At 38.2% G+C, this 24,615-nt stretch overlaps 1 protein-coding gene across 3 annotated transcripts in view; it reads right to left on the minus strand.

The window, feature by feature from the left end:
* Window positions 1–24,615, minus strand: part of traf3ip2a (TRAF3 interacting protein 2a) — a 65,802-nt gene that overhangs the window by 5,625 nt on the left and 35,562 nt on the right. For all 3 annotated transcript variants that reach the window (XM_059499125.1, XM_059499124.1, XM_059499123.1), the window contains 4 exons: window positions 9,090–9,259; window positions 8,927–9,015; window positions 8,767–8,835; window positions 1,747–1,851 (listed from right to left, as the gene is read on the minus strand). In XM_059499125.1, coding sequence (XP_059355108.1) covers window positions 1,747–1,851; window positions 8,767–8,835; window positions 8,927–9,015; window positions 9,090–9,259 — 433 coding nt within the window. The remainder of the gene's footprint in view (window positions 1–1,746; window positions 1,852–8,766; window positions 8,836–8,926; window positions 9,016–9,089; window positions 9,260–24,615) is intronic.

Here is a 24,615-nt window from a genome sequence, read left to right on the forward strand (position 1 = left end):
AGAGGTTGGATGCAGGAGCAACTAATGGCGGATTTGCCACCTGAGCGCCTCAAGGCCTGCCCTCCTTTCACGTATGTAGGGCTAGTCGTCTTCGGACCATGGCACATCACTACCAGACGTACAAGAGGAGTTCAGCCTGAGAGCAAACGGTGGGCCATATTGTTCTGTTGTATGAGCTCCAGGGCGGTTCACATTGAGGTGATTTCTTCAATGGACACTTCAAGCTGTGTCAATGCCTTAAGGCGTTTCTTTTCCATAAGAGGACCAGCCAAACAACTGAGGTCAGATTGTTGCACGAATTTCATTGGGGCCTGCAGAGAACTTGGGATGAGCGCAGAACAACCAGACACCACTGTGCAGAGGTACCTACACCAACAAGGATGCTCCTGGGTGTTTAACCCACCTCATGCTTCGCACATGGGTGGTTCATGGGAACGCCTCATTGGATCCTGGAGTCAATGCTTCTTGAACATGGCACTCGCCTGACTCATGATGTCTTGTGCACTCTAATGGCAGAGGTGGCAGCAATTATGAATGCAAGGCCTCTGGTTTCAGTTTCAAATGATCCAGAGGATCCATTCATTCTCACACCATCTATGCTGTTAATTCAGAAAGTCGGCACCCCACCTCCTCCAGGAGACTTTACGGACAGAGACCTCTTAACCAAGCAGTGGAGACAAGTTCAAGCCTTGTCCAACATGTTCTGGCGCCGTTGGAGACAAGTGTACTTGTCAACTTTACAAGTCCGAAAGAAATGGACCAAGTCCCAACAAAACCTACAAGAAGGAGATGTCGTCCTCCTCAAGGACAACCAAGCTGTCCGCAACAGCTGGCCTATGGCGATAGTCACAAAGGCTATTCCTGGAAAAGACTGGAAGGTCCGTAAGGTGGAATTGAAGACCACAGATCAAGGACATTCAAAAAAGTACCTTAGACCAGTGACAGAACTTGTTTTGCTTCTGAGTAGAGAGTGATGTTCGTCTGGTTAGTTAACACATAACTTGTTTGTGTAGTGACCTCACAGATGTCAGGCGGGGAGTGTGTTGCCATTAAGGCAAAATGTTAGAGACTTTTAATTTGATAGAGACTTTTATTTTGATTTGATGTAGACCTGGAGTTTGGGGTTAGAGGTTATTTCCTGTACAGAAGTAAGGAAGATGACAGAATGTGAGCACATGTAATCCATTTGTTGTTAGCACTAGAGGCAATGTCGTAAGTACATAATTCATTTTTATGTTAATAAGTTTATGTTACTATACTGTTTAAAAAGAAAAGATTACACATAGTTAAAATATTTATTTACATTTATTTACAGGTATATTTCATTAGACAAGATTTATGTTAAAACAGTCGAACTTTATTTCTTTGTTACAGTTTTCACTCTGTCATGTAAGATGATGTTGAAGCCACAGTAAACAGCAAGAAATCGCTCACTACGACTTGTTGTCATTTTGCATCAGAGTTAGCTGGTTGTATAGCTACAGTTGCTACACTGCAGTGAGGACAACACAACCCTTTTAAAATTGCCATTTTTGAGTTAAGTTTTAATATACATAATACATTTGAAGTGTGTTAGAGATACCTCAGAATAATTAAAACAATGTGATGTAGTTATAACTTCAACAACAGCATTCCCTGATGGATAAAATGTTCTATCTTATTAGATATGCCTTATCAAAACATTCAAAGAAGCTTTTACAAAGACTTCTAGAAGGATGAGAAGAGACAGCTATCAGCAGGTCTCACCTGAGTGTGGATGTACTTGGTGTGTAGTCCATGTTGATCAGATCCATCTCCCTCAACATCTGTCTTATACTTTGGACTGATCACTACAATTATTAACACTGACTTCTGCAAAACAAATTAATCAGATTCAAGTAGAAGGCACAGAATCGAAATACAAAAATGAACCAGTCAGTTTTGCCTAAAAAGTACCCGTTTATACAATGGATATCTACAGACAATTACACCTGTGATCATTTTCACAATAGCATTCCTGCACATGATATTGCTCAGTTTTTACTTTCAGCTCACGACTGTGAAATCTATAGTCAGTGTTGTTCAATTTCAAATAATATTGTCATGGTCAGTTGCAGTGAAGGAGAAATGTAACTCAGTTTATTAAAACTCAGCAGTTTTATCCTCTGTTCATCTCAATAAGAACTTTTGTAAATGTATGACAGAAATAGATTTAATCTGATTTATAATAAGTGAAGTTGGAAATACTGTTTTTGGAGATATTTTATGAAGTTGGAAAAGGGTGGATTTGTACTTTCAACCAAAATTTGACGTCTGAGCAACATTTAAGTCCACAGTCATTATCCAATGGAAAGTTTCCCACTTAAATCTTAATTATAATGTTAGGGAATAATTTTCTAATAATGTTATTAATAAACATTTTTAGAATGTCTTTAGAGAATGTTATCCTAACTTTTAGGAGAACATTCTGGGAACTAAAATAAAACTTGCAGCTGAAAACATTCCAAGAATATATAACGTTCTCTGAACATTCTTAGAACAATAACATTCCTAGCTGGGTTATGGGGAAGAATACTTTTTGTAAACAATTTGGTTGCTTCGCTTTTATGGCACGGACTGTTTTGTATTTACCCTCCTGTGAAATTGATGGCAGAGATTCAAACAGTTTTTGTTGACATTTTCTGGGACAAGCTTCATTGGATTCCACAGAGTGTTTTATTATTACCCAAGGAGGAAGCGGGACAGGGGTTGATTCCTCTGCAGAGTAGGATTGTACATTCCGGTTGCATTTTTTACAAAGACTTCTTGATGGACCAATGTAAGCTGGAGGGCGATCATGTTCATTCTATTTTTTGGCTGTTGAATGATCTTTGATTCTAAAAGCAAGACTGGATATATCTCCATCTAATTTTTTACCAGGATTCATGAAGACTACTCATAGCCGTTTTCGCGCATCACCTCGATGTCGGCACAACTCTTATGACGAAACCGATGGATGCGAGGAGAAAACAGCCTCTTTCATTTCTTTTTGATCTCTGTATGGAGATCAGGCAGAAATGGAAGGCTCACCCGAGCTGGAGGGCTATGGTTCAGAAAGATAATGCTCATCAAGGTGGCCTCACGGCGTCACCTTGCTAGCGCACTTTCATGGCAAGTCCAACTTTGCTGTGGTGCGATCCATAACCTCCACAACAGCTCTATATACGCAGTGCAGGAGAATCGAAAAGGCTCAGCCTCAGCTTCTTCACCATCCCCAAATATCTCCTGATTTTCCTGGGTAAAAACTCAGCAGAGCACTACCCTCAGTCAGTGTTGTGCCTGAACGCGTTCATTGAACGATAGTTCATGAACTCGTTCATATTTTGGGTGAACGTGAACTGAACGTGCTGTATTAATGCCTGATGAACATTACTGTGAACTCGTTCATTCTGGTGTCTGTGAACGGCACGCTCTCTCAGGTTAACTTCGTTCAATAGGGTGCCAGATTTCTATAGAGCCTTCCATGCGAAAATCCGGCTAAAACACACCGTAAACCGCTCTTAATATGTAGCGGAAAAACACCCAATCTGGCAACACCAGCCATCAATGTCGCACCGCCGTCCGCCGCATGCGTGACGCGTCATCAAAAAAAAAAAACAGCAAACGACAGCAGCATGTAGCAAGAAGTTGTATGATCATTTAAAATAATTTTATGATGTTTTTGACAAGGTCGGTGAGAATGGGAGAAAAAGCATTAAAGCAACAATGGGGAAATGCTGTCCCCTCAATGCTAATGTAAACCCTGGTTGGATAAGGATTCAAAATTGGATATGAAGATGAAATCTTAAGCATAGCTTCATTGTTAAAACTGATAAAATAATTGCTGTCTGTGATTCTATGTGGGCTGTGGCAATAATTTTCAAAAAATAATTGCTCGCAGCAACGTATGGAAAAAAAGAACTATGAACTAGTTCATTTTTGGAACTGTGAACTTTAGTTCAAAATTTTGTAGTTTGAACTATGAACTGAACTAGTTCATTTTAAAATTTGTGAATTGAACTTTGAACTAGTTCATGTAGAAAGTGAACTTTCCCAACACTGCCCTCAGTATCAGAAAGTGTTAAAGATATAACATCATCCTCACGAAGCTCTCTCTCGTCAGCCGTCATTACGAGCGCGAAAGGGAAAAAGTCCCTCTCTAAACCATTCAGACAGAGCCATCTGAAATTCTCACAAGCTCATTCTCCTCCGTGCCTCAGGAGCGGCGCGTGGGTCCTGAACTGCGGGAAGCAGATGGCTGCCTTTTTTTTCTTTTTTTTTTCTCAGAAAAAAAGGGACGAACAAGAGCGGAGCTTTTTTATTGAAAAAACCCTCACAATGCATGCAGATTGCCTCCTCAAAGACATTGCGTACGTGCTCTTCACCCAAACAAATGACGTAAAGACTGTGTGTGTCATCAGGTGTCAAATAACCCTGACACGGATGCACACATTGTCTAAGGGGCTGTTTACACCTGGCCACTTCATGCGTTTTCTCAGATCTGATAGCTATCTGATTTATCAAAACGGTTCCATTTACACCTGGTCACATGAATGTGTTTTTGCAAAACGGATTTAAATCCGATCTTCAATTCCCATGCTATATGCAGATTTAATGGAGTGCACGTCACCGAAAGCAACAGATATGAGCTGCATTTTATTGATCATCAGCTAAAATTTCAAAATCAAAGACCGCAATAAGAGAGCGCGGCAACAGCACTGGTAAGATCATTTTGTTTCTCTACTATTAATGATGATGATTGTGTGTTAAGCGTTCGCGACTTTCACTTTGATTTGGGATAGTTTCCACGTTGGTTTAATGAATATATGCTCAGCTTCTCATCTGGTGGTGCGTGTTCCAGTAGCGTCGTCATATCTGACTATAACATTACATATAGCCTATAACACGCCCTCACACGTTTATTTTTTTAGCATTTTGAGGAGGAGTACAATTTACATATGTGGTTTTAACAACCAGATGCATTTACACTTGTCCAGTTTCGTCTGGAATGCGGCCCAGACCACCTCCTGAAGTGGTTTGAGCGATCGGATTCAAATCTGTCTCAAATGCGTTTCAGAGGGCATTTACACCTGGTCTTTTCACGATCGGATAGCTATCCGATCTGAGAAAACGCATAAAGTGGCCAGCTGTAAACGGCCCCTAAACGTTTGCTAGTAGTCGCCATGATAGACAGAGAAAGATGCACGCTTCAAACAGAACAGTCAGTGAAGACGAAGAAGAGAATGACGTGTTCTCCCGGTGCCTGTTTATAGTCACGCCGGTAGTGGCTTCAGAGGCTGTTGCCGGCCAACTCATTGGTGTTTTTTCAAAATATTCTTCATACACGGGTCACGATGAGGTGTTTCCCATAGAGCCCCCTAGAGGATGCAGTTCGAAGTTCCCTTGAAAGGGAACTGGGTTTTACATCTGTTCGTTCAATTACTCGTTTTTGATAAGGTTAAAATAAGTTTTCACATATTTATTTTGGAGGATTTATTTTTTGGGACTAGTGTCCCTGACAGTGAAGATCCTTTTCCTTGTTTGTTAATTTACTTCTGTTGTTTTTTTTTTTTATGTGTGGAGAAAGATCTGTATAAAATGTATGTTTTCATTCTTAACAAGAAGATGCTTGATGAGAGAGTTGACATTCCCTGGCATTCGGTTTGAAAATTAGGTGGAGAGTATTGTACAAGCCATCATTATCATAAAGAACTGGAGATTTGCAGTGGAGAAACCTTCATTGAGCTATTGCGGTTAATTCTTTTGTTTCAATTTTGGATTCTAAGAATGACTTTTGTTTTCAAAAGGAGACTATTTCATGCTTTTATGCAATGTTTCAGGATTGCACCAGTTTGCAATGGTGCAAGTAATGTGTAACATGTTTATCGAATGTTTTAATCCTGAAACATTTATTGTTGGTTTTAAATATGTGCAAAAAAGTGTGTTAACCTGTAAACCTTCAAACTGGCTGTTATTAAGCCTCTCATCAAAAAAAAAAAAACTTGACCCAAAAGAACTAGTTAATTATAGACCAATCTTGAATCTCCCTTTTTTGTCCAAGATACTAGAAAAGGTGGTATCCTCACAATTATATTCCTTCTAGAGAAAAATGGTCTATGTGAGGATATCCAGTCAGGATTTAGACCGTATCATAGCATAGTACTAGCATAGTACTGAGACTGCTGTCCTTAGAGTTACAAATGACCTGCTCTTATCATCTGATCGTGGTTGTACCTCTCTATAAGTTCTATTGGATCTTAGTGCTGTGTTTGACACAATTGACCACAACATTCTTTTGCATAGACTTGAACACTTTGTTGGCATTAATGGAAGTGCATTAGCATGGTTTAAATCGTACTTATAAGACCGCCATCAGTTCGTAGCAGTGAATGAAGAGGGACCCTATCGATCACAAGTGCAGTGTGGAGTACATCAAGGCTCAGTACTAGGGCCGCTACTCTTCACGCTTTATATCTTACCCTTGGAAGATATCATCAGGAAACATGGTGTTAGCTTTCACTGTTATGCTGATGATACTCAGCTCTATATTTATTGTGCTATTTGATCGCAATCTTTCCTTAGAAAGCCACGTTTCTAGCATTTGTAAAACTGCATTTTTCCATCACAAAAATAAATCTAAATTACAGCCTATGCTCTCAATGTCAAATGCAGAAATGTTAATCCATGCATTTATGACCTCAAGGTTAGATTATTGTAATGCTTTATTGGGTGGTTGTTCTGCATGCTTAGTAAACAAACTACAGCTAGTCCAAAATTCTTTGTCCAAGATACTAGAAAAAAAGGTTCTTACTAGAAAGGTTCTTACTAGAACCAAAAGGTTCTTACTAGAACCAGGAAGTATGACCATATTAGCCCGGTCCTGTCAACACTGCACTGGCTCCCTATCAAACATCGTATAGATTTTAAAATATAGCTTATTACTTATAAAGCCCTGAATGGTTTAGCACCTCAGTATTTGAATGAGCTCCTTATGCATTATAATCCTCTACGTCCGCTACGTTCTCAAAACTCAGGCAATTTGATAATACCTAGAATACCAAAATCAACTGCGGGCAGCAGATCCTTTTCCTATTTGGCGCCTAAACTCTGGAATAACCTACCTAACATTGTGCGAGAGGCAGACACTCTTGCAGTTTAAATCTAGATTAAAGACCCATCTCTTTAACCTGGCTTACACATAACATACTAATATGCTTTTAATATCCATATCCGTTAAAGGATTTTTAGGCTGCATTAATTAGGTAAACCGGAACAAGGAACACTTCCCATAACACCCGATGTACTTGCTACATCACTAGAAGAATGGCATTTACATCAATATGAGTCTGTTTCTCTCTTATTCCAAGGTCACTGTAGCCACCAGATCCAGTCTATATCCAGATCAGAGGGTCACTGCAGTCACCCGGATCCAGTTAGTATGCAGACCAGATCGTGGATCGGCACCTAGAAAGGACCTCTACATCCCTGAAAGATAGCAGAGACCAGGACAACTAGAGCCCCAGATACAGATCCCCTGTAATGACCTTGTCTAATACGACCACCAGGACAAGACCATAAGAAACAGATGATTCTTGTGCACAATCTGACTTTGCTGCAGCCTGGAATTGAACTGCTGGTTTTGTCTGGCCAGAGGAGAACTGGCCCCCCAACTGAGCCTGGTTTCTCCCAAGGTTTTTTTCTCCATTGTGTCACCGATGGAGTATCGGTTCCTTGCCGCCGTCACCTCTGGCTTGCTTAGTTGGGGTCACTTCATCTACAGCGATATCATTGACTTGATTGCAAATAAATGCACAGACACTATTTAAACTGAACAAAGATGGCATCACTGAATTCAATGATGAACTGCCTTTAACTGTCATTTTGCATTATTGATACAGTGTTTTCCTAATGAATGTTGTTCAGTTGCTTTGACTTTGAATATATTTTGTTTAAAGCGCTATATAAATAAAGGTGACTTGACTTGACTTGTTAAGTTTCAATTATTACATTTTATTCTTGGGCAAGCAAAACTGGCAATTTACATGAGTAGGCAAAGCAAAATGGAACAGAGAGATGATATTATTGTTGTCTTTAAGGTTTAATTAAAATTAAGGTAAGTTTAAAAGTTTAATATTAAGGGGGAAAAATTTGATTGACTAGATTTTACAAAGCTATGAGTGATCTTTCTATTTTTGATTTGAAATGGTGTAGTCATGATGGTTTGTGTACAAATGATGAAGAGGAATTATATTTTTGTTTTTAGAAAAAAACTAAATTCAAATAAATTGTGGTGTGTTTTTGTGAAATAATGTATTGTTATTTGTAAACAAGTTTTCTTTTCTCCATATTGACGATAACAGAAGATGTCTGTCTCCCTCTTGCACACTGTTTAGGCATGTTTTGTTCAGTTTATCGCCGTCTTCATCCTTAATAAATAAAACATGTATTCATGCCTGGGTGTCAGCTGTGAATCCAGTAGAGAGAAATCCCCCACAACAAAATGGAAACTTGGATTCAGACCTGCCTCCATTTTGTTTGCAAAGCCCCAGCTTCCAGTGATCCAATCAATTCCCAAAGGATGAAATAAGGTCCCGCCCTCTTATTTCAGATGCCATTTCACTCAGATATGTGTCATAGCAGAGAAGACAATTGCAACTTCCGTTTGATGGTGACTTAAAAATAAACTAAACTAAAAAGAAAAACAAAACAAACAAAAAAAACGCACCCTTTTTCTGCTTTGTTACAACAATAATACATACATTTTCTTACATTTTTTAAAAAACTGTCCATCCATTTGTTGACGTCCATTTGTCTAACTCTGTCTTCAAATATATCAATCTGTAAAAAAAAAAAGAGGAGAGATTTGTTTAATATATCTATTATACACATGACAAACAATAAATGTTTTATGAAAAGTAGGCATTCTTACAGCCGGTCTGAATCCCTGATTAATTAAAAAATTCACAAAGGGCATCAACTCTGCTGCAGTGTCCACAGAATATGTTATGAAAATGTTTCCTGAAAATCATAAAAATTATAAGTTGTGTGAGTTTCATGATGATCTGAAAAACTGATTTTGAAGCATCACTCACTGCAGTCATCAGGAAGACTGATGTTGCGCCTCAATGTTTGAGGGTGGCCGACAGAAGCTGGTTGGGAAGGCTGGACACACACTTCTGATATAAGCTCTCTCACAGAGGCTGTACTCTGACGGGATGTGACTTGAGGGGGCCTCACAACTGCCACTTGTCTAGAGATGGTCCTCCAAAGGGGAAGCAAAGCGTGGATATGATAATCAATACAACTTTTGCGTAAAAAAAAAAGTATTACTTTAAGCATATTTAAAGTCTAGCACTCTCTATACTAATTCTAAGAACAAAAAAACACTTGACCCCTTAACACTTGCTCTCTATTATTTTTCTATTCCTACTAGTCATTTTCTTTGTAAAAAAAAGAAAGAAAAGAGCCTCTAACACGATAGCGGTCTCCATTCTATCTTCTTGTTTTCTTTTTATATATTATAAAAAAATGGCTCTCTGACACTAGCATTTTCTATTATTTTGACTTATTTTATTTATATTAAAAAACGACCCTCTTACACTAGCATCCCCTATTCTTTTTCTAATCTATTTACTTGTTTTCTTTTTTTATTTATTATAAAAAAAATAAAAAAATAAAAAAAAAAAACACTTGTGTACTGCGTTAGGCTAACAGACACTTGTCACAGCACTCACATATTATTGCCCTTTTGTTGGATTCGTTTGCTTCTATTGTCCTCATTTGTAAGTCTGTAACATCTTAACACTAGTCTTTAAATAGCATAAGTACATTCAATAAATCTTTGTATTTTTTCCATATGTTTATTACTGTATTGTAATAAGAATTTATTTATTTTCAAATATTGTTATTATTCTACTTTGGGTTTCATAAACTTTACATGTTTATAAAACTTCTCTGATTTCTTGTGTGGTGATGATCACAAGACCACTAAAGTATGGGACATTTGAGGATCTAGTTAACCTACATCTACAGCCAACTCATTCAATTTTATTGCAATTAAAACCATTCTGAGGCAGGGCTATGGTTCAGAACTACCACGTTCAAGGCCCGAAAAGATAATAAGGAGTTCATGTGTTAATAGTCCATGTGACATCAGTGGTTCAATCGTAATTTTCAGAGGTGGAAAGAGTACAAAAATATTCTACTCAAGTAAAAGTACCATTACATTAATGAAATTTTACTTAAGTACAAGTAAAAGTACCAGTCTAAAAATCTACTCAAGTAAAAGTAAAAAGTAGCTCATTTAAACTTTACTCAGAGTAAAAATTACTTAGTTACATTTTAACAGTGGGAGGGAGTCAAAATGGGACAGGCCAAGGGTGTCAAACTCAGTTCCTGGAGGGCCACAGTCCTGCACAGTTTAGATTTAACCCTAATTAAACACACCTGATCCAGCTAATCTAATCATTTAGGTTTATTTGAAAACTACATGATATGTGTGCTGGAGCAGGGTTAGAACTAAACTCTGCAGGGCTACGGCCCTCCAGGAACTGAGTTTGACACCCCTGGGATAGGTCTATTAATCTCAAACTAGTTGTTTTTACTTAAAGGAATCAGTTATTTAGAATATTAAAACATTTGGGCTGTTACCAGGCAAATCAGTATCAACAAACTCATCTTTTAATGCAGAGGAAATGCAGAAGATTCATTGGAAGTGGCATTTAGATGTATTACACTGTTTAGTGCAGGACAAGAATGCACCTGCAGTTACAAATGCATGAATAATGTTTTGATATACAAGACATAAAATGTTGAATACTCATTTGAAATGATAAGAAATTAATTATTTAAAAAAATCAAAAGATACTTTAAATGTGAAATTAAAATGGCCAGTATGTGTCAGCAAGTCACTGTTAATAAGTGAGTCATTGCGATTGAACCGAATCATTTAAACTGTTGATTCATTCAGGAACAAAACACTGTCACGTTGCTCAGAAATGCAAAACTGTGCTTTGGTGGCTGTGTTTGGAATTATTTTCTGTTGTAGAAATAGAGCTAAAAAGGCAATATGGTGTCTAAAACGCAAGTCTCTTATATAACTTGTTTACTGAACTGTTATATATATATATGTATGTATGTATATATTCATAATGATTTTTGGAGGAAACGATGGCATTCTTTGTGTGATTTTGATTTAATATATGAAATTATATAAATATGTGAATTTTCTGCCCCTATATCTTCAATTTTGTGATCATTCTAAATGCATTTTAGGAGACTGAATCACACAGTGAAAGAACGCACTATAAATGCGCGCGCACATCATTAAAACAAAAATAGCACACTCCTCACCACGGTCTTTTTGGCTAATTTGTGCAAAGCCTCTTGCTAAAATGTCAAAGCTTCATTTTAACCACCAATGCAACGATGCAATTACTTAGCTTACCTCTACATTCTTGCGAAGGGTTGATGTCTTGTCGAGATTTTATAAGCTGCTAGTTTGGTCTACCTAGTTACAGCTTACACTGCATAATAGAGCATACATATGGCCAGGGGTTCACTTCATTTCCTTCGAGTTCAACTTCAGAATATGACGGGGTTTCGTTTTCAGCGGTGTCTGCACCACTAACGCCTGTTTTGTCCGTCTGCATCTTTCTTGTGATTTTAGCGCCAGTTTGCCCTCCTGCCCATTATGCCGTAGTTTCCAGGGAGCGATTTATTTATTTATTTTTATTTATTTTTTTTTACTCAGTAATTAATGTGTTTTAAAATGTAGCGAAGTACAATACTTCAAACAAAATATACTTAAGTAAAAGTAAAATTACAGATTTAAAAAATTACTTTAAAAAGTATTAGTACACAAAAAAGCTACTCAATTACAGTAACGCGAGTAAATGTAATTCGTTACTTTCCACCTCTGGTAATTTTATGAAGATACGAGAATGCGCTTTGTGTACAAAGAAAACAAAAATAACAACTTTATTCAACAATTCTTCTCTTCCGTGTCAGTCTCAGCATGATAGTACCCCGACGCATGCATGTGGTGCTGATAATGCAAAAGCTAGCATTCAGACATAAAACCCGGATATGCAGCAGCTTGTTTGCAAGCATAGGAATGTACACGCATGCATCATGTTACTGTTGTGAACGCGTGGAGTCTGAAGTGGAAGAGAAAAAAAAAAGTTAAATAAAGACATTGTTGTTTTCTTTGTACACAAAAAGTATTCTTGCAACTTTATTCAATAAGATTAAACTACTGATGTCACATGGACTATTTTAACGATGTACTTAAAATATTTCTGGCCCTTGGACATGGTAGTTCCGTTGCTGTCTATGAAGGGTCAGAAAGCTTTCAGATTTTATCAAAAATATCTTAATTTGTGTTACAAAGACAAACAAAGGTCTAACGGATTTGGAACGACATGAGAGTGAGTAATTAATAACAATTTTAATTTTTGGGTTACTATTATTCATTCCTCATTGTCATTAGGATATGTCCCCAAAACTTTCAAACTGGCTGTTATTAAGCCTCTCATCAAAAAAACACAACTTGACCCCAAAGAACTAGTTAATTATAGACCGATCTTGAATCTCCCTTTTCTGTCCAAGATACTAGAAAAGGTGGTATCCTCACAATTATATTCCTTCTTAGAGAAAAATGGTATATGTGAGGATTTCCAGTCAGGATTTAGACTGTATCATAGTACTGAGACAGCTCTCCTTAGAGTTACAAATGACCTGCTCTTATCATCTGATCGTGGTTGTATCTCTCTATTAGTTCTATTGGATCTTAGTGCTGCGTTTGACACAATTGACCACAACATTCTTTTGCATAGACTTGAACACTTTGTTGGTATCAATGGAAGTGCATTAGCATGGTTTAAATCGTACTTATATGACCGCCATCAGTTCGTAGCTGTAAATGAAGAGGTATCATATCTATCACAAGTGCAGTATGGAGTACCTCATGGCTCAGTACTAGGGCCACTACTCTTCACGCATTATATGTTACCCTTGGGAGATATCATCAGGAAACATGGAGTTAGCTTTCACTGTTATGCTGATGATACTCAGCTTTGTACTTCTTTGCGGCCTGGCGAAACACACCAATTTGAAAAAACTAATGGAATGCATATTCGAAAATAAAAAACAGGATGACGAGTAATTTCTTACTGCTAAATTCTGAAAAAACAGAGGTGTTAATTATAGGACCTAAAAACTCTGCATGTAATAACCTAGAACACTGTCTAAGACTTGATGGCTGCTCTAACAATTCTTCGTCATCAGTTAGGAACCTAGGTGTGCTATTTGATCGCAATCTTTCCTTAGAAAGCCACGTTTCTAGCATTTGTAAAACTGCATTTTTCAATCTAAAAATATGTCTAAATTACGGCCTATCACTGATCATAATATAGATGTACTCTGTTTGACAGAAACCTGGCTAAAACCTGATGATTACATTATTTTAAATAAGTCCACCCCCCAAGATTACTGTTATAAACATGAGCCGCGTCTAAAAGGCAAAGATGGAGGTGTTGCTTCAATTTATAACAACGTTTTCAGGATTTCTCAGAGGGCAGGCTTCAAGTATAACTCGTTTGAAGTAATGGTGCTTCATTTAACATTATCCAGAGAAAGAAATGTTAATGATAAATCCCCTGTTATGTTTGTACTGGCTACTGTATACAGGCCACCAGGGCACCATACAGACTTTATTAAAGAGTTTGGTGATTTTACATCTGAGTTAGTTCTGGCTGCAGATAAAGTTTTAATAGTTGGTGATTTTAATATCCATGTTGATAATGAAAAAGATGCATTGGGATCAGCATTTATAGACATTCTGAACTCTATTGGGGTTAGACAACACATTTCAGGACCTACTCATAGTCGAAATCATACTCTAGATTTAATACTGTCACATGGAATTGATGTTGATAGTGTTGAAATAATTCAGCCAAGTGATGATATCTCAGATCATTATTTAGTTCTGTGCAAACTTCATATAGCCAAAATTGTAAATTCTACTTCTTGTTACAAGTATGGAAGAACCATCACTTCTACCACAAAAGACTGCTTTTTAAGTTATCTTCCTGATGTATCCAAATTCCTTAGCAAATCCAAAACCTCAGATCAATTTGATGATGTAACAAAAACTATGGACTCTCTCTTTTTTAGCACTTTATTTAAAGTTGCTCCTTTACGCTTAAGAAATGTTAAGAAAAACAGTTTGACACCATGGTATAATGAGCATACTTGCACCCTAAAGAAAGCAGCCCGAAAAATGGAGCGCAGCTGGAGGAAAACCAAACTAGAGGTATTTCGTATTGCTTGGCGGGAAAGTAACCTATCCTATAGAAAAGCATTAAAAACTGGTAGATCTGATTACTTTTCTTCTCTTTTAGAAGAAAACAAACATAACCCCTGGTATTTATTCAATACAGTCGCTAAACTAACGAAAAATAAAGCCTCAACAAGTGTTGACTTTTCCAAACACCACAGCAGTAATGACTTTATGAACTACTTTACTTCTAAAATTGATACTATTAGAGATAAAATTGCAACCATTCAGCCGTCAGCTACAGTTTCACATCAGACAGTGCACTATAGACCCCCTGAGGAACAGTTCCACTCATTCTCTACTATAGGATAGGAAGAATTGTATAAACTTGTTAAATCATCTAAACCAACAACATCTATGTTAGACCCTATACCATCTAAGCTCCTAAAAGAGGTGCTTCCAGAAGTCATAGATCCTCTTCTGACTATTATTAATTCCTCATTGTCATTAGGATATGTCCCCCAAACCTTCAAACTGGCTGTTATTAAGCCTCTCATCATAAAACCACAACTTGACCCAAAAGAACTAGTTAATTATAGACCAATCTCGAATCTCCCTTTTCTGTCCAAGATACTAGAAAAGGTGGTATCCTCACAATTATATTCCTTCTTAGAGAAAAATGGTATATGTGAGGATTTCCAGTCAGGATTTAGACCGTATCATAGTACTGAGACTGCTCTTCTTAGAGTTACAAATGATCTGCTCTAATCATCTGATCGTGGGTGTATCTCTCTATTAGTTTTATTGGATCTTAGTGCTGCGTTTGACACAATTGACCACAAAATTCTTTTGCATAGACTTGAACACTTTGTTGGCATCAGTGGAAGTGCATTAGCATGGTTTAAATCGTACTTCTATGACCGCCATCAGTTTGTAGCAGTGAATGAAGATGTATCATATCGATCACAAGTGCAGTATGGAGTACCTCAAGGCTCAGTACTAGGGCCGCTACTCTTCACGCTTTATATGTTACCCTTGGGAGATATCATCAGGAAACATGGTGTTAGCTTTCACTGTTATGCTGATGATACTCAGCTTTATATTACTTCACGGCCCGGTGAAACACACCAATTTGGAAAACGAATGGAATGCATTGTCGATATAAAGAACTGGATGACGAGTAATTTCTTACTGCTAAATTTGGAAGAAACAGAGGTGTTAATTATAGGACCTAAAAACTCCGCTTGTAATAACCTAGAACACTGTCTAAGACTTGATGGTTGCTCTGTCAATTCTTCGTCATCAGTTAGGAACCTAGGTGTGCTATTTGATCACAATCTTTCCTTAGAAAGCCACGTTTCTAGCATTTGTAAAACTGCATTTTTCCATCTCAAAAATATATCTAAATTACGGCCTATGCTCTCAATGTCAAATGCAGAAATGTTAATCCATGCATTTATGACCTCAAGGTTAGATTATTGTAATGCTTTATTGTGTGGTTGTTCTGCACGCTTAGTAAAAAAACTATAGCTAGTCCAAAATTAGTCCAAGAGGTAGTCCAAGAGTTCTTACTAGAACCAGGAAGTATGACCATATTAGCCCGGTCCTCTCAACACTGCACTGGCTCCCTATCAAACATTGTATAGATTTTAAAATATTGCTTATTACTTATAAAGCCCTGAATGGTTTAGCACCTCAGTATTTGAATGAGCTCCTTTTACATTATAATCCTCTACGTCCGCTACGTTCTCAAAACTCAGGCAATTTGATAATACCTAGAATATCAAAATCAACTGCGGGCGGCAGATCCTTTTCCTATTTGGCGCCTAAACTCTGGAATAACCTACCTAACATTGTTCGGGAGGCAGACACACTCTTGCAGTTTAAATCTAGATTAAAGACCCATCTCTTTAACCTGGCTTACACATAACATACTAATATGCTTTTAATATCCAAATCCGTTAAAGGATTTTTAGGCTGCATTAATTACGGAACCGGAAACAATTCCCATAACATAATGTACTTGCTACATTATTAGAAGAATGGCACCTACGCTAATATTTGTCTGTTTCTCTCTTATTCCGAGGTCACCGTAGCCACCAGATCCAGTCTGTATCCAGATCAGAGGGTCACTGCAGTCACCCGGATCCAGTACGTATCCAGACCAGATGGTGGATCAGCACCTAGAAAGGACCTCCATTGCCCTGAAAGACAGCGGAGACCAGGACAACTAGAGCCCCAGATACAAATCCCCTTCAAAGACCTTGTCTCAGAGGACCACCAGGACAAGACCACAGGAAACAGATGATTCTTCTGCACAATCTGACTTTGCTGCAGCCTGGAATTGAACTACTGGTTTTGTCTGGTCAGAGGAGAACTGGCCCCCCAACTGAGCCTGGTTTCTCCCAAGGTTTTTTTCTCCATTCTGTCACCGATGGAGTTTCGGTTCCTTGCCGCTGTCGCCTCTGGCTTGCTTAGTTGGGGTCACTTCATCTACAGCGATATCGTTGACTTGATTGCAAATAAATGCACAGACACTATTTAACTGAACAGAGATGACATCACTGAATTCAATGATGAACTGCCTTTAACTATCATTTTGCATTATTGACACACTGTTTTCCTAATGAATGTTGTTCAGTTGCTTTGACGCAATGTATTTTGTTTAAAGCGCTATATAAATAAAGGTGACTTGACTTGAATTGAATATCAAAATCAACTGCGGGTGGCAGATCCTTTTGCTATTTGGCGCCTAAACTCTGGAATAACCTATCTAACATTGTTCGGGAGGCAGACACACTCTTGCAGTTTAAATCTAGATTAAAGACCCATCTTTTTAACCTGGCTTACACACATAACATACTAATATGCTTTTAATATCCAAATCCCTTAAAGGATTTTAAGGCAGCATTAATTAGGTAAACCGGAACCATCTACGCTAATATTAGTCTGTTTCTCTCTTATTCCGAGGTCACCGTAGCCACCAATTCCAGTCTGTATCCAGATCAGAGGGTCACTGCAGTCACCCGGATCCAGTACGTATCCAGACCAGATGGTGGATCAGCACCTAGAAAGGACCTCTACATCCCTGAAAGACAGGCGAGACCAGGACAACTAGAGCCCCAGATACAGATCCCCTGTAAAGACCTTGTCTCAGACGACCACCAGGACAAGACCACAGTAACCGATGATTCTTCTGAACAATCTCACTTTGCTGCAGCCTGGAATTGAACTGCTGGTTTCGTCTGGTCAGAGGAGAACTGCCCCCCGAACTGAGCCTGGCTTCTCCCAAGGTTTTTTTTCTCCATTCTGTCACCGATGGAGTTTTGTTTCCTTGCCGCTGTCGCCTCTGGCTTGCCTAGTTGGGGTCACTTCATCTACAGCGATATCGTTGACTTGATTGCAAATGAATGCACAGACACTATTTAAACTTAACAGAGATGACATCATTGAGTTCAATGATGAACTGCCTTTAACTGTCATTTTGCATTATTTACACACTGTTTTCCTATTGAATGTTGTTCAGTTGCTTTGATGCAATGTATTTTGTTTAAAGCGCTATATAAATAAAGGTGACTTGACTTGGGTGAAATAATGTTTCACAGAATTAAAAAATATTATGAGTGAATCATAAAATCAAAGACAATTGATGACAAAATGTTCAATTTCCTACAGTAATTATTTTTTCTCCTCACAGTGACAGTCTGAGCACATTTACATGCACGTTCTTAAGCCGATTATACTTAAGCCGAAAACCCGTTTTCTTTTATCGGAGTAAGCTCATAAACGGCGTAAGCATAAACCGGTCACAACAGTTACTTTGTTTACCTCTTACTCTGATTTCGCATAGCATATAAACGCAATTACCCACTTTCTTTTAGCATATTGAAATGCGCATGTGTTATACGTTACAAGAACACATCGTTAGTGCAGATTTAAGCGCATCTTGACTGAGCAAATGTCTTGCAGTAAAGAAAGAAGGAAATATATCACAAAAGCAGACTTTTTCAATACTCAGATGATAAAAATGTGTTCTCATCTCGTGCAGCAGAAGTAGAAGTGGTTTAGTCACAATGCTGCATTTATAAATGCATGAGAGGATAATATAGAAGCTGTAAGTTTTCTGACATGTTGCAAGTTGACATGTTACATGCTATGTTGCGCATGTTACATGCTGATATGCTAGCTTAATTTAACATCACAACTGATGAATTATGAGCAGCTAGAGAAAAATGTGAAGACCTTGGTAGGTTTGTGGATAAATATATCTAGATCTACTTATTATTCAGAATGCATATTTGGAAGATAAATATATTTATAGGAACATTTCAGCAGGATGATGTTAACAATTATGTTCAACGCAGACAATATGACTAATTGTGTAAAAAAAATTAAAGTGCACTAAACGCTAATCAAACTCCCCGAGCTGTACTGCGTAGAACACGGAAGTAGTTGTGCAAGTATTCCATTAATCAATATGGGGAGTGATGTCACTACTATGCAGCCTTGGCTTCCCTGACCTTTTTAAAGATATGTCTATGTCTCTGTTGTCCCTGTGAGTTATGCATTATGGCCTAGAGAGTTATGTTTTTTTTTTGCACACTTAACTACACAGTGTGAACGCAGTGGTCACAAAATTGTGCATTTAACATGCTTGTGTAGTACAAAATCTAAATATGTGCAAACAATTGTCTAACATTTTTTTTTAACTCCACCAACTTCTTATGGTTTACAGTATGCTTCTCCCAGTGGTCGTGTGTTCAGGTCAAGCCACATTTCTTTATACAGTGCCTTATACATCACAGATTGTTTCTAAGCAAATTCACAGTAATAAACAGGAAAATAATTTATGTTTGAAAAAAATGTATCAATTACGAAATGGTTTTTAACTGGAAAGCAGCTCTACAGAAGGCAATAGTTTCATTATTTAGCCCAATTTAGTTTAATGTTAATTCAGTTCAGTTTAATAACTGTCATTGTTGAAAAGTTAATCAATTATTAAACAAGGCAACTCTGCAGAAGATGATAATGACAAGACTTTCATTATCCAGCTCAGTTTAGTTCATAGTTTTGTTTTCAGCCGATAGTGTCATTCAAATGAGTCAAATTGGTAACATCTGTGATTTTGAATTGTCTTTTTAAATCGCATCTGTCTGACATCAAATATTGTAACTTTCCAAGTTGTTTTTTCAGCTGTATTATTATTATGACAAGTTATTGGGCCCTATTTTAACGATCTAAATGCAAAGTGTAAAGCGCACGGCGCTGGTGCACTCAGACGTATGTCAATGTCAATGTCACCTTTATTTATATAGCGCTTTAAACAAAATACATTGCGTCAAAGCAACTGAACAACATTCATTAGGAAAACAGTGTCAATAATGCAAAAATTATAGTTAAAGGCAGTTCATCATTGGATTCAGTTATGTCATCTCTGTTCAGTTAAATAGTGTCTGTGCATTTATTTGCAATCAAGTCAACGATATCGCTGTAGATGAAGTGTCCCCAACTAAGCAAGCCAGAGGCGACAGCGGCAAGGAACCGAAACTCCATCGGTGACAGAATGGAGAAAAAAACCTTGGGAGAAACCAGGCTCAGTTGGGGGGCCAGTTCTCCTCTGACCAGACGAAACCAGTAGTTCAATTCCAGGCTGCAGCAAAGTCAGATTGTGCAGAAGAATCATCTGTTTCCTGTGGTCTTGTCCTGGTGCTCCTCTGAGACAAGGTCTTTACAGGGGATCTGTATCTGGGGCTCTAGCTGTCCTGGTCTCCGCTGTCTTTCAGGGATGTAGAGGTCCTTTCTAGGTGCTGATCCACCATCTGGTCTGGATACATACTGGATCCGGGTGACTGCAGTGACCCTCTGATCTGGACACAGACTGGATCTGGTGGCCACGGTGACCTCGGAACAAGAGAGAAACAGACAAATATTAGCGTAGATGCCATTCTTCTAATGATGTAGCAAGTACATAGGTTGTTATGGGAAGTGTTTCCGGTTCCGGTTTACCTAATTAATGCAGCCTAAAAATCCTTTAACGGATTTGGAAAATAAAAGCATATTAGTATGTTATGTGTATGCCAGGTTAAAGAGATGGGTCTTTAATCTAGATTTAAACTGCAAGAGTGTGTCTGCCTCCCGAACAATGTTAGGTAGGTTATTCCAGAGTTTGGGCGCCAAATAGGAAAAGGATCTGCCGCCTGCAGTTGATTTTGATATTCTAGGTATTATCAAATTGCCTGAGTTTTGAGAACGTAGCGGACGTAGAGGATTATAATGTAAAAGGAGCTCATTCAAATACTGAGGTGCTAAACCATTCAGGGCTTTATAAGTAATAAGCAATATTTTAAAATCTATGCAATGCTTGATAGGGAGCCAGTGCAGTGTTGACAGGACCGGGCTAATATGGTCATACTTCCTGGTTCTAGTAAGAACTCTTGCTGCTGCATTTTCGACTAGCTGTAGTTTGTTTACTAAGCGTGCAGAACAACCACCCAATAAAGCATTACAATAATCTAACCTTGAGGTCATAAATGCATGGATTAACATTTCTGCATTTGACATTGAGAGCATAGGCCGTATTTTAGATATATTTTTGAGATGGAAAAATGCAGTTTTACAAATGCTAGAAACGTGGCTTTCTAAGGAAAGATTGCGATCAAGTAGCACACCTAGGTTCCTAACTGATGACGAAGAATTGACAGAGCAACCATCAAGTCTTAGACAGTGTTCTAGGTTATTACAAGCAGAGTTTTTAGGTCCTATAATTAACACCTCTGTTTTTTCAGAATTTAGCAGTAAGAAATTACTCGTCATCCAGTTTTTTATATCGACTATGCAATCCATTCGTTTTTCAAATTGGTGTGTTTCACCGGGCTGCGAAGAAATATAGAGCTGAGTATCATCAGCATAACAGTGAAAGCTAACACCATGTTTCCTGATGATATCTCCCAAGGGTAACATATAAAGCGTGAAGAGTAGCGGCCCTAGTACTGAGCCTTGAGGTACTCCATACTGCACTTGTGATCGATAGGATACATCTTCATTCACTGCTACGAACTGATGGCGGTCATATAAGTACGATTTAAACCATGCTAATGCACTTCCACTGATGCCAACAAAGTATTCAAGTCTATGCAAAAGAATGTTGTGGTCAATTGTGTCAAACGCAGCACTAAGATCCAATAAAACTAATAGAGAGATACACCCACGATCAGATGATAAGAGCAGATCATTTGTAACTCTAAGAAGAGCAGTCTCAGTACTATGATACGGTCTAAATCCTGACTGGAAATCCTCACATATACCATTTTTCTCTAAGAAGGAATATAATTGTGTGGATACCACCTTTTCTAGTATCTTGGACAGAAAAGGGAGATTCGAGATTGGTCTATAATTAACTAGTTCTTTGGGGTCAAGTTGTGGTTTTTTGATGAGAGGCTTAATAACAGCCAGTTTGAAGGTTTTGGGGACATGTCCTAATGACAATGAGGAATTAATAATAGTAGAAAATAGAATAATAGAAAAGAGAGAGTCCATAGTTTCTGTTACATCATCAAGTTGTTCTGAGGTTTTGGATATGCTAAGGAATTTGGATACATCAGGAAGATAACTTAAAAAGCAGTCTTTTGTGTTAGAAGTGATGGTTCTTCCATACTTGTAACAAGAAGTAGAATTTACAATTTTGGCTATATGAATTTTGCAAAGAACTAAATAATGATCTGAGATATCATCACTTGGCTGAATAATTTCAACACCATCAACATCAATTCCATGTGACAGTATTAAATCTAGAGTATGATTTCGACAATGAGTAGGTCCTGAAACGTGTTGTCTAACACCAATAGAGTTCAGAATGTCTATAAATGCTGATCCCAATGCATCGTTTTCATTATCAACATGGATATTAAAATCACCAACTATTAAAACTTTATCTGCAGCCAGAACTAACTCGGATGTAAAATAACCAAACTCTTTAATAAAGTCTGTATGGTGCCCTGGTGGCCTGTATACAGTAGCCAGTACAAACATAACAGGGGATTTATCATTAACATTTCTTTCTCTGGATAATGTTATATGAAGCACCATTACTTCAAACGAGTTATACTTGAAGCCTGCCCTCTGAGAAATCCTGAAAACGTTGTTATAAATTGAAGCAACACCTCCATCTTTGCCTTTTAGACGCGGCTCATGTTTATAACAGTAATCTTGGGGGGTGGACTTATTTAAAATAATGTAATCATCAGGTTTTAGCCAGGTTTCTGTCAAACAGAGTACATCTATATTATGATCAGTGATCATATTATTTACAAAAAGTGTTTTCGTAGAAAGGGATCTGATATTCAATAAGCCAAGCTTTATCATTTGTTTATCCATATTGCTTCTGTTTTTTATTTGTTGAACCTCAATTAAATTGTTAATCTTAACTTGGTTTGGACGTTTTTTGTATTTTCTAGTTCGGGGAACAGAGACAGTCTCTATAGTGTGATATCTAGGTGAAAAAGTCTCTATGTGCTGAGAATTAACTGACCTCTGTGACGGGAGGCAGCTAGCAGACGGTCGGTTTAGCCAGTCTGTCTGCTTCCTGACCTGGGCCCCAGTTAGTCAAGTATAAACACTAAGACTATTTGCCATATTTCTAGAGAGAAGAGTGGCGCCACCCCAGGAGGGATGAAGACCATCTCTTTTAAACAGGTCAGGTCTGCCCCAAAAGCTCGTCCAATTGTCTATGAAACCTATGTTATTCTGTGGGCACCACTTAGACATCCAGCCATTGAGTGATGACAATCTGCTATGCATCTCATCACCACGGTAAGCAGGGAGGGGACCAGAGCATATTACAGTGTCTGACATCGTGCTTGCAAGTTCACACACCTCTTTAATGTTATTTTTAGTGATCTCCGACTGGCGAAGTCGAACATCATTAGCGCCGGCATGAATAACAATCTTACTGTATTTACGTTTAGCATTAGCCAGCACTTTTAAATTTGCCAAGATGTCAGGCGCTCTGGCTCCCGGTAAACATTTGACTATGGTGGCTGGTGTCTCTATATTCACGTTCCGTACAATAGAATCACCAATAACTAGAGCACTTTCATCAGGTTTCTCAGTGGGTGCATCACTGAGTGGGGAGAACCTGTTTAATGTTTTGATCGGAACAGAAGAGCGGTGTTTTGACCCACGACTACGCTGCCTCACCGTCACCCAGTTGCCCTGCTGCTGGGGCTCTGTTTCCGGAACCGAACAATGTACAGGAATCCCTGAGCTAGACGCATCCAAAGCCGTATCTAGAGCCCTAACATTTTTACTATCCTCAATTAAAGTTTGGATGCGTGTCTCTAATTCTGAAATCTTCTCTGTCAGCCTAACTATTTCCCTGCATTTATCACATGTGAATCCCTCATCAGCGACAGAGATAGATAAACTGTACATGTGGCAAGAGGTGCAAGAAACAATGATAGGAGAAGCCATTTCTCACCGTGCTTGATGAAAATTCTTACTGCGGTTGTTTGATGAACTTGTGAAAAACTGGAGCGAGGGAGAGGAGAAAAGAAAACAGCGATAGGTTCGAATGAAGACGCTAATGACAAGCTAACGAGTGCTAACGCTTTGCAGGTGTACTGCACTCACGGAAATAAAATAAAAGTGAACGATCAAAGTTAATCTGATAAGATTGATCGATAATATCAGAAATATGGTGTGAATTAAGTTATATTTTACCACTTTAAAAAACAGAGAGTGATAGTAAGATAAAGATTCTAGAGAAAAAAATAAAATAAAAACAGCTACACGGAGCTACAATTTGCTACAGAAGGCCAACAGGAAGTAGAGAAAACACTGTCCAACAGCGACACCCGCAGGCAGGAGTCAGTGAACCTAGAGCTGAGTATCATCAGCATAACAGTGAAAGCTAACACCATGTTTCCTGATGATATCTCCCAAGGGTAACATATAAAGCGTGAAGAGTAGCGGCCCTAGTACTGAGCCTTGAGGTACTCCATACTGCACTTGTGATCGATAGGATACATCTTCATTCACTGCTACGAACTGATGGCGGTCATATAAGTACGATTTAAACCATGCTAATGCACTTCCACTGATGCCAACAAAGTATTCAAGTCTATGCAAAAGAATGTTGTGGTCAATTGTGTCAAACGCAGCACTAAGATCCAATAAAATTAATAGAGAGATACACCCACGATCAGATGATAAGAGCAGATCATTTGTAACTAAGAAGAGCAGTCTCAGTACTATGATACGGTCTAAATCCTGACTGGAAATCCTCACATATACCATTTTTCTCTAAGAAGGAATATAATTGTGTGGATACCACCTTTTCTAGT

The sequence above is a fragment of the Carassius carassius genome, chromosome 18 (genome assembly GCF_963082965.1).
Source record: "Carassius carassius chromosome 18, fCarCar2.1, whole genome shotgun sequence".
NCBI lineage: Eukaryota > Metazoa > Chordata > Actinopteri > Cypriniformes > Cyprinidae > Carassius > Carassius carassius.